The 12444-nt window shown below is 43.2% G+C and overlaps 1 protein-coding gene across 3 annotated transcripts; it reads right to left on the bottom strand.

Annotated features, from left to right (window-relative positions):
* Nucleotides 1-686: 686 nt before the first annotated feature.
* Nucleotides 687-12430, bottom strand: C1H11orf54 (chromosome 1 C11orf54 homolog). Of its 3 annotated transcripts, none has more exons than XM_063329271.1 (10): nucleotides 12298-12408; nucleotides 11261-11346; nucleotides 9478-9601; nucleotides 7332-7430; nucleotides 6334-6407; nucleotides 5482-5583; nucleotides 4345-4521; nucleotides 3458-3607; nucleotides 2762-2878; nucleotides 687-995 (listed from the first exon to the last, which is right to left on the bottom strand). In XM_063329271.1, the coding sequence occupies exons 3-10, from the start codon at nucleotides 9533-9535 to the stop codon at nucleotides 822-824; spliced, it is 951 nt and encodes a 316-aa protein (XP_063185341.1). In that variant the 5' UTR covers nucleotides 9536-9601; nucleotides 11261-11346; nucleotides 12298-12408; the 3' UTR covers nucleotides 687-821. The 3 variants fall into 3 exon arrangements, with proteins under 3 accessions (XP_063185341.1, XP_063185350.1, XP_063185358.1); XM_063329280.1 differs by lacking the exon at nucleotides 12298-12408 and adding an exon at nucleotides 12148-12272; XM_063329288.1 differs by lacking the exon at nucleotides 11261-11346 and having other exon boundaries at nucleotides 12298-12430.
* Between the last annotated feature and the right edge of the window lie 14 nt (nucleotides 12431-12444).

Raw genomic sequence — 12444 nt, 5'->3', positions numbered from 1 at the left:
GATTTTCCTTTTACAGTGTTATTTTTGACCACAAGGTGGTTTAATTCCCCATTTTAACCATAAATTTACTTCTGGTTCCCCATGACCAGCTATGACCATGCAGGGAGCTTAACCAAATAGAGAAAAAGGGGAAAAATAGCAAAAAAAGGAGAGGGAACTACTAGAGAGAGTCCAGTGGAGGGCTGCAGAGATGGTCAAGGGAATGGAGGATTCCGCTCTTAGGAGGAAAGGCTGAGAGACCTGGGTCTGTTTGGCCTGGAGAGGAGAAGACTGAGAGGGGACCTCATCAATGCTTGTCAATATCTAAAGGGCGGATGTCAAGGGGATGAGGCCAGGCTCTTCTCAGTGGTGCCCAGTGACAGGACAAGGGGCAACGGGCACGAGCTGGAACATGGGAAATTCCATCTCAACATGAGGAAAAAATTCTTTACTTTGAGGGTGCCAGAGCACTGGAACAGGCTTCCCAGACAGGTTGTGAAATCTCCTTCTCTGGAGATACTTAAAACCTGCCTGGACGCTTTCCTGTCCAGCCTGCTCTAGGTGAACTTGCTCTGGACTCGGGAGGTTGGACTAGATGATCTCCAGAGGTCCTTTCCAACCCCAACCATTCTGTGATTCCGTTTGAATTCAATCATAACTGTTTCAATGACACAAACACTCTGAATTTTTCCCTTTTACACAATTACGAAGTCAGCAGTTTAATGCTCTCATGTTTATTCTTGACTCTGATAAATGTGCATAATTAAAAGCCTTATAAAAATCTGCATGTGTATTTTAGAAAGACTGAATTGCTGCGCTTGCACCGGAGCCTCCTCCCCGTTTCAGTCTCTCCCAACAAGGTGCGTCTCCTGGGGCCGGTCGATGCGAAAGAGCTGCTCGGCAGGCAGGAGGTACCCCAGGTACTGCACACTGTCCGGGCTGGTGTCCTGGTGGTAGTGTCCTCCTTCCCCGTGGTGGCTGAAACAGTGGGTGTGCTCCACACGCAGATCGAAACCCTGTCACCAGAGAAAGGCCAGTGAACACACGTTCATGTGAGCAGTATTTAAAAAGCCCTAGGTTAGTCCCTCCTAGACGCTTATTTCTACACATCTTAGAGCCTGGCGCAACCATTAAGCAGCGAAAATTTGCAAGATGCTTGTGAAACTAGTAAGACAGAAGAAGAGGAGCTGTGCAAGGCTTCACCACAGGACGTCAGAGAGAAAAGAATTTAGAAACCCTGACCGCCCCCAACTTCTGCTGTCAATCTCACGGAGATTTACTGTTGTTTTTCTTTCTCCTTTCTTTCCACTGGGATTAAATAAAGCAGTCACACCAAAGAACTCCTACCGGACCATCAGAACCCCTCTGCACTGAATGCCACAGACCCATGCGATAAAAAGGCAATCTCTCCCCCAATTCTGAGAGCCAGCTTAGATGAAAATGGGAAGAATAGCAAATAAAATAACAACTAGTGAGGTCACCTGTTGGTGAAAAGCCTGTCCCCGTCTTTCTTATAAGCCCCCTTTAACTACTGAAAGGCTGCTATAAAGTTTCCCTGGAGCGTTCTCCAGGCTGAACAACCCCAACTCTCTCAGCTTCTCTCCATAGCAGAGGTGTTCCCGCCCATCTGACCATTTTCATGGTCCTCCTCTGGACCCGCTCCAACAGGTCCATGTCTTTCTTGGGGCCCCAGAGGGGGATCCCCCACTCCAGGGGGGATCTCATGAGAAGGCGAATTGCTTCCCTCGACCTGCTGGCCACCCTTCTTTTGATCTAGCCCAGGATACGACTGCTTTTCTGGGCTGCAAGAGGATACTGATGAGTAATGCTATAGGGTTTGAATGCCATCTTCTGCTGCTGTCTCTGTAGTGACACTCAGACATTTCCAAAACCATAGGCTTAGCCGAGTGCTGTTGAGCTTGCAGTAGATACAGATGGGAATAACCCAGCTGCATCCACTACACAAGTTGCACTGGTTCTGAATGGAGCAGATGTCGATGGCTGTTTTCCAAGTACGCATCAGTTGATTCTGGGGAGACGCACACAATTTAGCCTTAGGCCAAAGGCTGCCACATAACGACAGAATAAAGTCACACCCTTGAACACATCCAAGCCTACAGCATGTCTCATTTTACTCTGAAAAAAATTTTTTTGTATTACTGCATCATTATTTATAAAAGAGTCATTTTCATCTATGGTTTCCTGTTTACTTTTAAATATAGTCTTCCTAATGGTGAGCATGGCTTTTGAAACCAGATTGTTTTTTATCCTGAATTGTTTGCTGTTGAATTTAGTGCTTGTGAAAGATGCTAGATAACGTTCTAGCATGAGGTCTTGCAGACTTCAATTTGCATCAGCAATGAGACACATGCTTCACATATTTCGACACAGCATTAGCAGAGACCATTCTTATGAAAGTGAACTACATGAGCACATGGCTGAACAAGCTTCCATGCTCTCGACATCTCTCCTGGTGTGGCCGCCATTGAATGCAACTATCCTGTTGTGTTTGTGTCCCAAACACTTGCAATTGGAACTGAACCATTAAGTTCAATCCACTGTGAGTAGCCACTAGGTTTCAGAACAGATTGACCTAGCCTCAACTGAAACCAGTGACAGAACCGAGGAGCTTCTGTTTCATTACACCACCTCTGGAAGAGTTTAACACAACATATACACACCCCTGTTCTTAAAAGGAAAGAAAAGAAAAAAAGAAAATCACATCCAAGACAAAATTCATAACAAGCCTCAGTTTTCACTTAGAAATGAGAAAGAGACTCACTGGATCTCTGGAAACAAATACTGTCTGACAAATGAGTGGAGCCTTCATTTCAAAGAATTTCAGCCAGTTATTCACATCCTCATCGGTGTTCAGAGGACAGGCAGAAAATTCTGTAGGCTACAGCAAAAGTAAAAGCTTTGTAAGTGAAAGGAAGACACTTGTATCAACACAATTTTTCTCTAGCAACTTTCCTTTGCTTTTCCCCTCCCCACTATTCTGTTCCCATTCCTTCTTGCTCACCAGTGCCCATTACTGTGTTTCTGCCAGAAAAAGAAGTGACCAGAATATTGCTTCTTTCATTGCAAAGGCAGTGGGAGAACTACTGAAGTGAGGATTCTCTTCCTGATATATTTTAGAAGCTCGGTTATTTTTAAAAAGTCTATCGCTTCTTGTAAGTATCATCTCAGTTCATGTATTTGATTTCAATTCATTTTACAATAGGTCTACAGTTCTTCAGCTGCCCACAGGTTTCAAAAGAAAAGATGAAGGGATTAAGGCCAAGTAATACAGCACCATTAGTTTTGCAAAGTCAGTTTTGTAATGTCAGCTCCTTACTTTAATACCCTGCTTATCCTAACAGTTTATGCATACATTTAAAAATACAAAAGAAAGTCAAGGAACTAAGATGTTACACCCTGATTTATACTTCTGCTTTCAGAAGGATAAAGAAAGTTATATGAATTGAGAACAACTTACCATAATGTGAATCTTTGCTTTCCCCTTCTGAATGATAAATGTACCACCCATCCCAACTGGCTTTTCTCCATAGTGTTTCTCTAAAGTTTGTCTCAGACAAGTCACAAAGTTAAGTTCCCCAGTTCTTCCATTGGCTTTCACTTCAATGACCTGGAGAATAAAGCTACTTTGTCACTGCTGTCTCCTGCTGCAACAATCTGCAAAGGTCTATGAAAGCTGCTCTGAAATTCTCCCAAGCTTATAACCCAAGATTACTTTTTAAAAATGTGAGTTTCCCTGCAAGTGCTGCTCCACTTGCATCTGTCCAGTACCTGACCGCTCTCTTTCACGACTTTCTGTTCAACGCTGGCTTTGCTTGTGAAGGGTGCTGGGCAGCAGGTCATTTACTCGCACATGAGACAATGGTAGAAGCAACCCCTTTCTGCCCACCAGCTGGCTTCCGCTCTGTTCTAAAGAAACTTTTGGAAATAGAGAAATTTTTTGACTGGTCTGCCAACACCTCTCTGTGCTACCCGTGTTGGAGGAAGCACTTCTACAAAAAAGTAGACAACTGCCCAGACCTGATTTACACAAGTCAGTCATTGTATAACCATTACGTTAAATCACTGCTCGTTTGGACTGGATTTGGATGGATGATTTACGATGGAAAATTTACACTGGAAAATTTTTAGTAAGCTAATACTTATCCCTCAAAAATTCAAATGCCTGTCTGTCTGCACCAATTCTTCCCCTTGTTCACCCGCTTCAGTTCCTTATGCTTGGATATTCTTTCATGGAATTGCTACTTTACTACTACCACAGAAAACTGATAGGAGAACGTTGAAATGTGAGTTTCCCTTCAGCCACAAAGGTCTACAAGCAAAGTCACCTTTGATCCAAGTACGCACCTTACCAGGTTGGCCCTCACTGGCATAAAGGTTGGCCAACAGCCCAAACTCACAGTCGTTATATTTACTGCTGTACTTCTCAAGCAGGCACCCTTTATCTGCAGGATTTATCTGAGCAATGTAGCTCCCATTTACAGCAGGCTTTTTTTCACTCTTACTTTGAACAATAGCGATAAGCTGAGAAAAAGAACATATAAGGATAGGTCAAATAAGTTGATCAGAATATGTAAGAGTCAGTCAAATGAACAGAACTCATATAAATGCAATTTAAGCTTCGGACCACGATCCCAGGAAATAATCCCCTTCGTCACGTAGCTCACTCTCTCAGGATGAGGTCTGTACTAGTATGAAAAGTGCACTAATATTGTAATGTAATTGAAAACTACTTTCCCTGGAGAGTTAAATTTAATGTTATGTGAATAAGAATACTAGTATTAAAAAAAATGAAAGAAAAGTAGAGAAAAAAGTCTAACCATTGAGACCTGAGGCCTGCATGCAAGTATTGGAATTTTATGTGATACTTTCTCAGTGTAGAGTAACAACCAGTATTATAGCGACTCAAATTTAATGCTGAGATGGTCTATCTCATCTGCTAATAAACGCACCAAAAGGAGAGGGCAAGCCCAGAAGTTTATGCTTGAAAAGACTCTAACTAACAAAAGCCTCCACAGGCAATAGTTTTCGTCTCCTGCCGCTCCTGCAGGTGATCATTTTGGATGTGGCATCTTTAAAATTTACAATGGTAAAACAAAGCCATCCAAGAGGGCAAGAGACAGGGAGTATTTCAAAGGCATTTACCAGTAACTTTGACAAGCATTTCTAAATCTTGTCTTTAAAACCTCTGGTCAGGTCTTCATCAATCAGTTTCAAAAAAATCATGCTTCTTGCAGGCTTCAAAACAACCACATGCTTCCTGGAGAATTACAAGTTAAAAAATTAATCTTTATTATCTCAATAGTATGCACACCTCATTGGATGGTCCTCATCTCCATGCCTTGTAATGTGTTTTATGTGCTTTTGGCACGAATTGTGTTTATTAAATATTTTGTTGTAAATGGGAAATACCCAGCATGATACTGCTCTACTATTAAGATACTTCCATGAATTCATTGAAAACCATCACACTTATTTACTGACTTCAGCATTTACTCCAAGAATCTTAGATGAAGCAGCTCCAGCTCCAAGAATGAAAGCTCCAGGCAGCTCTATCTCTTTTGCAACTGTATTTAGATCGTAAACCTGCAAAAAAGAAACAATCCTTTGATTTTGTGCAGTGCTCTGATTTGGAATTGCAGTTCTGTTCACTGTAACCTCTGGACGCATTTTGGATAATTAGGTTGGTTTCTCAACAACACAACATTTGGTAATAAGAAATTGGGTACGTGTGCACCTATTTTCTGAAAGGTAGAGTCTGACTGTATGTTCCCCTGCCATTTTACCCAGAACGGAATTATTGTTTTTATTGAAAATTGTATTTGTATAAAATAAAACATGGAAGGGAATATCATATGTAGACAGATGGGGTGAGGTGTCAGAAAGGAGGCATGATATTCTTGGAAAAGGACAGTAATGTGAATCCAGTGTTGGCCTGAAAATGCAAATACAGACAGTTTTTACAAAAAAGCATAGCTGTGACTTGAAATCACAGGCATGCAGCAAGCCATATATAAACATGCAGACAAGCCCCTTGTTTAGTACTTCCTTCCATGTCTCCTGTCACAGACGGTATGTCTCCAAAACTGTCTCATATTTGAGGGCAGGAGAAGATGAACCATCAACCACGATACGCTATTTTTGCTACAGTGTGTAAGATTACCTGACGTAGTCTGTATTTAACACACGTCAAAATTGATCTCGTAAAATACTGAAAAGTCTTTTTCACAAGTGGAATCTTACAGTATCCATTAGTCTTTAGTTTTTGTATTTCAACAAGATACTGCTTTCCTTCAGACAAATGTATTAAACCCCACAGCTACAGGAAAACCTCACCTTTTCTGTCTGTGCAACAGGTATGAGGTAAGGGACACCTCCCACATCTGCTATTCTAGGCTTTCCGCAAATTCCTGGAAGAATACAGCCAGTTAGCTTGGTAAAATGTTTTTCCCTAAAAATCTTAAATGAGCATGCAGTCTAACCCACCAAAGACTGGTTCCTCAAACTTCTAAAACCCTTTGAGAACCCTAGTATGCTTAGATAAAATATTACACTATTAAGAAGTCCAAGGACAGTAAGCCCTGAAATGATTCACAGCAGGATTTAATGCCAGGCAACCTGTTGTAAAATTAACATTCTCTAAGCACAAAAAAATATTAAGGTGGGCAACAACTGCCATTTGCCAGTTCTCCAGTTAAGACGCCCTCACTACACAGTGGATTCCCCCATTGGGACTCCACTTCCAAAATTTCAGCAGTGCTGGATGCCCAAGTCTTAGGATATTCATCCCATTTATTTGGACATGCATTTTAAGAAGGGATGAACCACCTTCTGGAGGTGTTTCTTTCACTACATTGATGACAAAGGGAACTCATCTGAGGAGCACAGATGACATGCCTGTCTTCCAGACAGCTAATGTCAAAGGACATTAATCCCACTCAGAATAAGACAAGTTTCACTTCAGCAATGGCAGGAATTTAAAAATGAATGGAAGCACAACTCCTTAGGTTCAGATAGTCATTGGCATGGATCTAAAAAATTTCTCCATCTGGAAGGTAACAACTTAATTTCAAAATCTTTTCAGTACACTAAATGAAGCTTATGATATAAGTGAGTACTGCAATCATAGCTTAAGGGAAAAAATTATGACAAGTACTTGGTAATGACTTTGTCCTTGTTCATACATCAACTAGGAAGCAAATCCAGAAATAAAATCTAGCATTCCTCTCATGCGTATTCTTTACCTGAAAAACAATTCAAGCTCTCCCAACGTCTGTAGAAGATCAAAACCAAGTAGGATCAGGTAGAAGAACTGGACAGGAATGCTAGGTTACCTTTAGCAGGAAAGTGGAAGGGTTCCTTAGTCAGATCAGGACAGTCTACAACAGAGACTTCAGCATCAGCAAAGTTTTCTTTAAGCCCTTTCTGCAAAACTATAATAAAGAATAATGGCAAAGTTATTGACAATGAAAAATTACCAAGAGTTTGACAAGTTACTGACAACAATAGATATATCTGTTTAGGCTTTATTTCAGCAAGATTCTTTGAAGGACTTATGCTTACCCTAAGTAACTCCATTGATTTAAATGTTACTATCTGTTGGCACTTGTTTCCTGAGTCAGAGTTTCAGAGAAGAGCTACCACACTAATTCATTTTAAGAATTTTAAAAACCTTTTAATTGAAATACAATAACTGACTGCTCCTGGTAGCACTAGGAGCAGCACAATGTGAAGTAACATAGGTAAACTTCAGCTACATTCAGCAGTGGTTTTTGTTCACGAGAGCGGGCAATTATGATCACGGTCAAACATCATGCGAGAGCCAAGGAGGAAGTAAGTTTCAGCTGACGTGATAATCATTTTTTTAACTATATTAACTATGTATCTCAAACTCTCTGCTGTCTGGAAACTTCTGCTGTCACAGGATATTGTCTGTTATATTTACGTTCACGTGGAGATTTTCTGGCAAGTGCCACCGTCAGTACAGGACAGATAATGAATGGTGCTGATGATAACGAACAGCTCCAAATCTAAACTTTTGGGTTTGCTTCATATCAATGCTTTTAGGCTCAGAACCTGCAACATCACTCAAACAGGGAGGATTCTTACTTAGACAAGTGCACTGTTTGGAAACAACTTCCAAACCTCAACTGAGTGTGGGATTGCCTTCACATCCCCCGTGTTAAAGGGTCAAAGTTCTTTCATGCCTGGGGGTCTGCTTTAACCGATGTCTCAAACTAAGGAACAGAAAATCCAGTCTGTGATCTCAAATCCGGCAGTTCCTTATTTACTCAGAAGACTTCCCTATGCCTTTGTTTCCTCCAATCAAGATTTCAGCCCTATCTTACTTCTTGTGAGCAGATTTACCAAGCTGTTGACCACAAGGGTCAGTAGAAGGTACTTGGCAGGTTTCTAAACACATCTCAGTGCCTTCTGGAAGTAGACAAGGACAATAAAAGGGCACTTCTCAAATTATACTCAAGAGCTGAACAGCAACAAAATTCACAGCCTACAGAAGGTCCTCAGGACAGGCTGGGAGGGAGGGAAAGGAAAATTCTGCTTCACAATCCATCTTTTCTGCTACTGTTTTAAGCTGTTCTACTGCAAATAAATGCTGTTCTCTGCTGAGCCCACAGGTGTATAGCAGCCCTGGCCTATGGCCCCAGCCTGATGGCTACTGGGTGAGAAAAGCACTAAGAAACACCCAGGGTGCCGCTGGGACCACACTTCTGAAAGCATGGAAATGTCAAACTGACAGATTTGGGAGAGTAGTAGACTGAACTTGAGGACCTCTCTGAAAGAAAAAAAAACCTTTAGTACATCTGCTGCAGGAGACAAACTGCTAGAAGGAATAATGCCTTTCTAGGAGGGCAAGGAATTAAGCTAATGAGCAGGGAGGTTGTAGCAGATCACCTCCAGTATTCCCTTCCACCTCAACCATTTTGTTACTCTGAGCACATTCTGTGAGGGCTTTGGAAAGAAACAAAATAAATAAAATGTTTCCTGCAGCCTGGTTCTAAGGCAATCACCAAAAAAGGAGCTAACTAGGTTCAAGCAAGAGGACGTGCCATGGCTATACTGCTGTATATCAGCTGTGTTTTGAGTAGTCTTGAAAAAGAATTACTGGAGGGTAGCGGAGGACAGATGATCCCAGATGTGTAAATAAGTTCAGTCTGTAATTGTCAAACTTTCACAACCCCTGCGCAAATCTGCAAATGCGGCAGACAGTTTTAAAGGGTTCGAGAGCCTGGTGGTGTACTTAATTATCACTTGGGGTTCGGGGGAGAAATCATCGTTTGTTTCAAAAATAGCCTATAGAAAAATAGTGCTTTTCTTTACACCTCAGTGTGCAAAGAGCAGGAACATTCCACATGTACTATCTGTAGGTTTGATAAGAACTTTAGATTTTGATAAGAGCCTTAAGATAAGTTTGAAAAACACATTATAAGTTTGCAAACAGTTACACACTGCATGACTTACCCCCAGCAAGCTCCTCCAGACTTGGAACGTGAAAAGCAAACCTTTCAACTTTGTCCATTTCCTAATTGGTGCAGATTTCTTTAGGTAAGAAATTGCAATACACCACGCTGTAGGAGTGACTGATCTGTTAACAAGGATAACAGTTTAACCATTAAAACAGGCTTTTTTCAATATGTTACTTATTTTTCAATTTGACTCAAGAATACATAGACAACAGTAGAATTGTAGTCCTGCCATGAAAAGAAAGACTAACAGCTTCAATATTAATTTCCTTATGCACTTTGGAAGAAGATGTGTCTGTCGTCTCCATATCTGGCTCAGAGCATTACATACGCTAGTCCTCAGGCTTACAGGTGGGTGTAGGCAAAACGCATCCCACGCTGAATCCAGTTCAAGGGACAGATCAGGAGATCTATCCGTCCTTTGTAAGCCTGGAGTCGTAACTTATTTTTGAAAGAAAACTGGGCTTTTCTGAGCACATTAACTGCCTCCTCAGGTCTTCCCTACCTTAATGTTTACTTTTCCAGCATTGGCTATGGTGGACTTTCAACTTCAGCTCTGACATGGCCTCCCAATTGATTCTGGGCATGGGTTTCCCATCCCGGAGGGGAATAAAATAGCAGCAAAATAGCAAATGACAGCAGCAAGTTCTGCAGTATCAGGCTCTGGATGGGTACAGAGCCCGCAACAAAAAGTTTTGTTTGAACATCAGTTTAAGGACCCCTTTACAAATGAACTATATTTCAGTCAGCCTTGCAACAGCAAAGTCAGCTACTAGGGCAAACCACTAGCTCAGGGCAGAAACAGCTGATTATACACTGCCTCTAAATCAGCCACAGCAATCATTAACTCCTTAGACACATGCCTGCTGCACAGAGCAGAAACAGGAAACGGGTCCCACTTATCCAAATCTCAGGCCTTGGAGGAAAAAGCCAAAAGCCTAATTACATTCTCAGACCTGACAGGGCTTTTGTTAGGAAGGACTATGGTGTGAGCTAGCTGTTTATGGTACACTTTCACCTTCTATTTAAAAAATATCCTAGCTTTTACAATTGTCGAAAATCGTTAACTGTCCTTATACCATAGACCTCTCAAGTCAGCACAAAGGAAAAAAAGACAGCAGAAAAAGAAATAAAAAGAGTTGGGAGATCATAGCAGTCACCTAACTGAAGTCTTTGAGCTCAAAGTTCCGCCACCCCAAATTACTGCTGTAGCAAGTAGTAGAGAAAGGGAGAAAGACAGCTACTTGTGTACATTAATTCTCATTTTAGCTGGTCTTATCCATCTCCACAGGTGACTCCCTCCCCCTCTGGCTGCGGAGAAGACAGTAACAGGCTGGATTTGGTGCCTCTAGTAGAAGCCTGCTATCAGATGGAGTGAATCAGACTCCAAGACTGCAAGTGTGCACCAAACACAAAAAGGGAGTAATTCAGTCAGAGAAAGAAAGTGAGAAGATGGCTTTGTCAGCATTGTTTTAGAAGGTCCTCATCCCCTCAAGAACCCTTTGCCATGTCCAGGAGGCTGTGCCAGCACTCAAGACACCAGTTGAAAAAATCCTGAAACAGGCTTGAGAAGACAGGCTAGAACTGCTGTTGTGCGAAAGGCAGAGAGGCAAGACTTAGACACAGTTCAACTAAGTAGGATCAGATATAGCACCTACACCATTGCCTGCTGTTTAAAGGACAGTAGTCAGGCTCCTCACAATCAAGAGAGGAGGGAAAGACTGGAAAAAGCTCGATGTACCGTAATGAACCCAATCTGATTACTAGACAGTAGTCCTTACCAGGAAGGACACAAAAGAGAAGTAGATCCGTGATTCACCACTGCAAAGAGAGCATTCACAGGGGAGTGTGTCTAGCGAGGGAGAGCCTGAAAGGAGACAACAGACATGATCCATCATGGTGAGGCTGAGTGACATTGAATTACTACAGAAGACTTTCAAAGAAAGAACACAAATGCTAAAAGGATAAGACTATTAGATCTGGGGTGGTACAACAAGAATGGAGAGAACAAGTATCTAAAAAGACTTTACAAGTCTATCTTTTTGAAGCAGTAAGAAAACATCATAGAGAGTAGTCAAGGGCTAGGAGAATGCAGATGAAATGGAAACCTCGATATTAATGGGGTGAGGAGAGTTGTCTAGTAGCAAAAGTCTGAATCAAAACTAGTTTGGAGTGTACAAGCCATAGAGGAGAGGTTACAGGCAGGCAAGAGATGAGTCGGCATCGGGGGGTGGGGAAAGAAATACCAGGGGAAAAAAAATTGAAGATGACAGCCAGCGAGAGAAGAGAAATCTAGCAATGACACCAAGAAGGGCAAAAAAACCCCAGATGCATTCTCAAAGGTTGTATTCTTCAACCGGGGCCATGCAAGGAGATCCCGTAGGTGGCAGAGGAAGGCTGCGGGACAGCAGGGGCGTCTGCTGGGGCGGCGGGGATTCGGGGAGGGGGACGGATCATGGCAGGGCAAGCAGAGGCGAGACTGGGACTCCCAGGGAGAGCACCCAGCCAGCCCAAGACAGCAGAGCGCTGGAGCAAAGAAACACCAAAGCCGACGCTGCGGGGGAAAGAAGAGGCTATCCAGGCCGGAGCCGCAGGCAGAGGGAAGGAGAGGCAGGACAGCAGTAGCGAGAGGCCGACGGGTGCAAGGAGCAGCCCCTCGGAATCTCACAGAGAGCGGGAACTGCGCCCTGAGGGAAAGTGGGACCCTGCGGGCGCGGCGGGGAGCGGACGAAATGGGGGGCAGCCGGCAGCTGCCCCGCGCCGGTGGACGATGCCTAGCCCCGCACCCGGTCGCCGTTAGCGCCTTGACCGCACGTACCTGCCCCGCCGTCCGGACTGCGCGGCAGCAGCACCGCCCGCCCCCGCCGCGGGCCGGCCCCGGGGACCGCCCGCCCCGCCACCCCCAGCATGGTGGCAGTGGGGAGGCGCCGGCCCTTCCTCCCGTCAGCCCGCGCACCTCTCGCGA

This window comes from Chroicocephalus ridibundus, chromosome 1 (assembly GCF_963924245.1).
Source record: "Chroicocephalus ridibundus chromosome 1, bChrRid1.1, whole genome shotgun sequence".
Classification (NCBI taxonomy): domain Eukaryota; kingdom Metazoa; phylum Chordata; class Aves; order Charadriiformes; family Laridae; genus Chroicocephalus; species Chroicocephalus ridibundus.
This window is presented reverse-complemented; position numbering and strand designations above follow the sequence as displayed.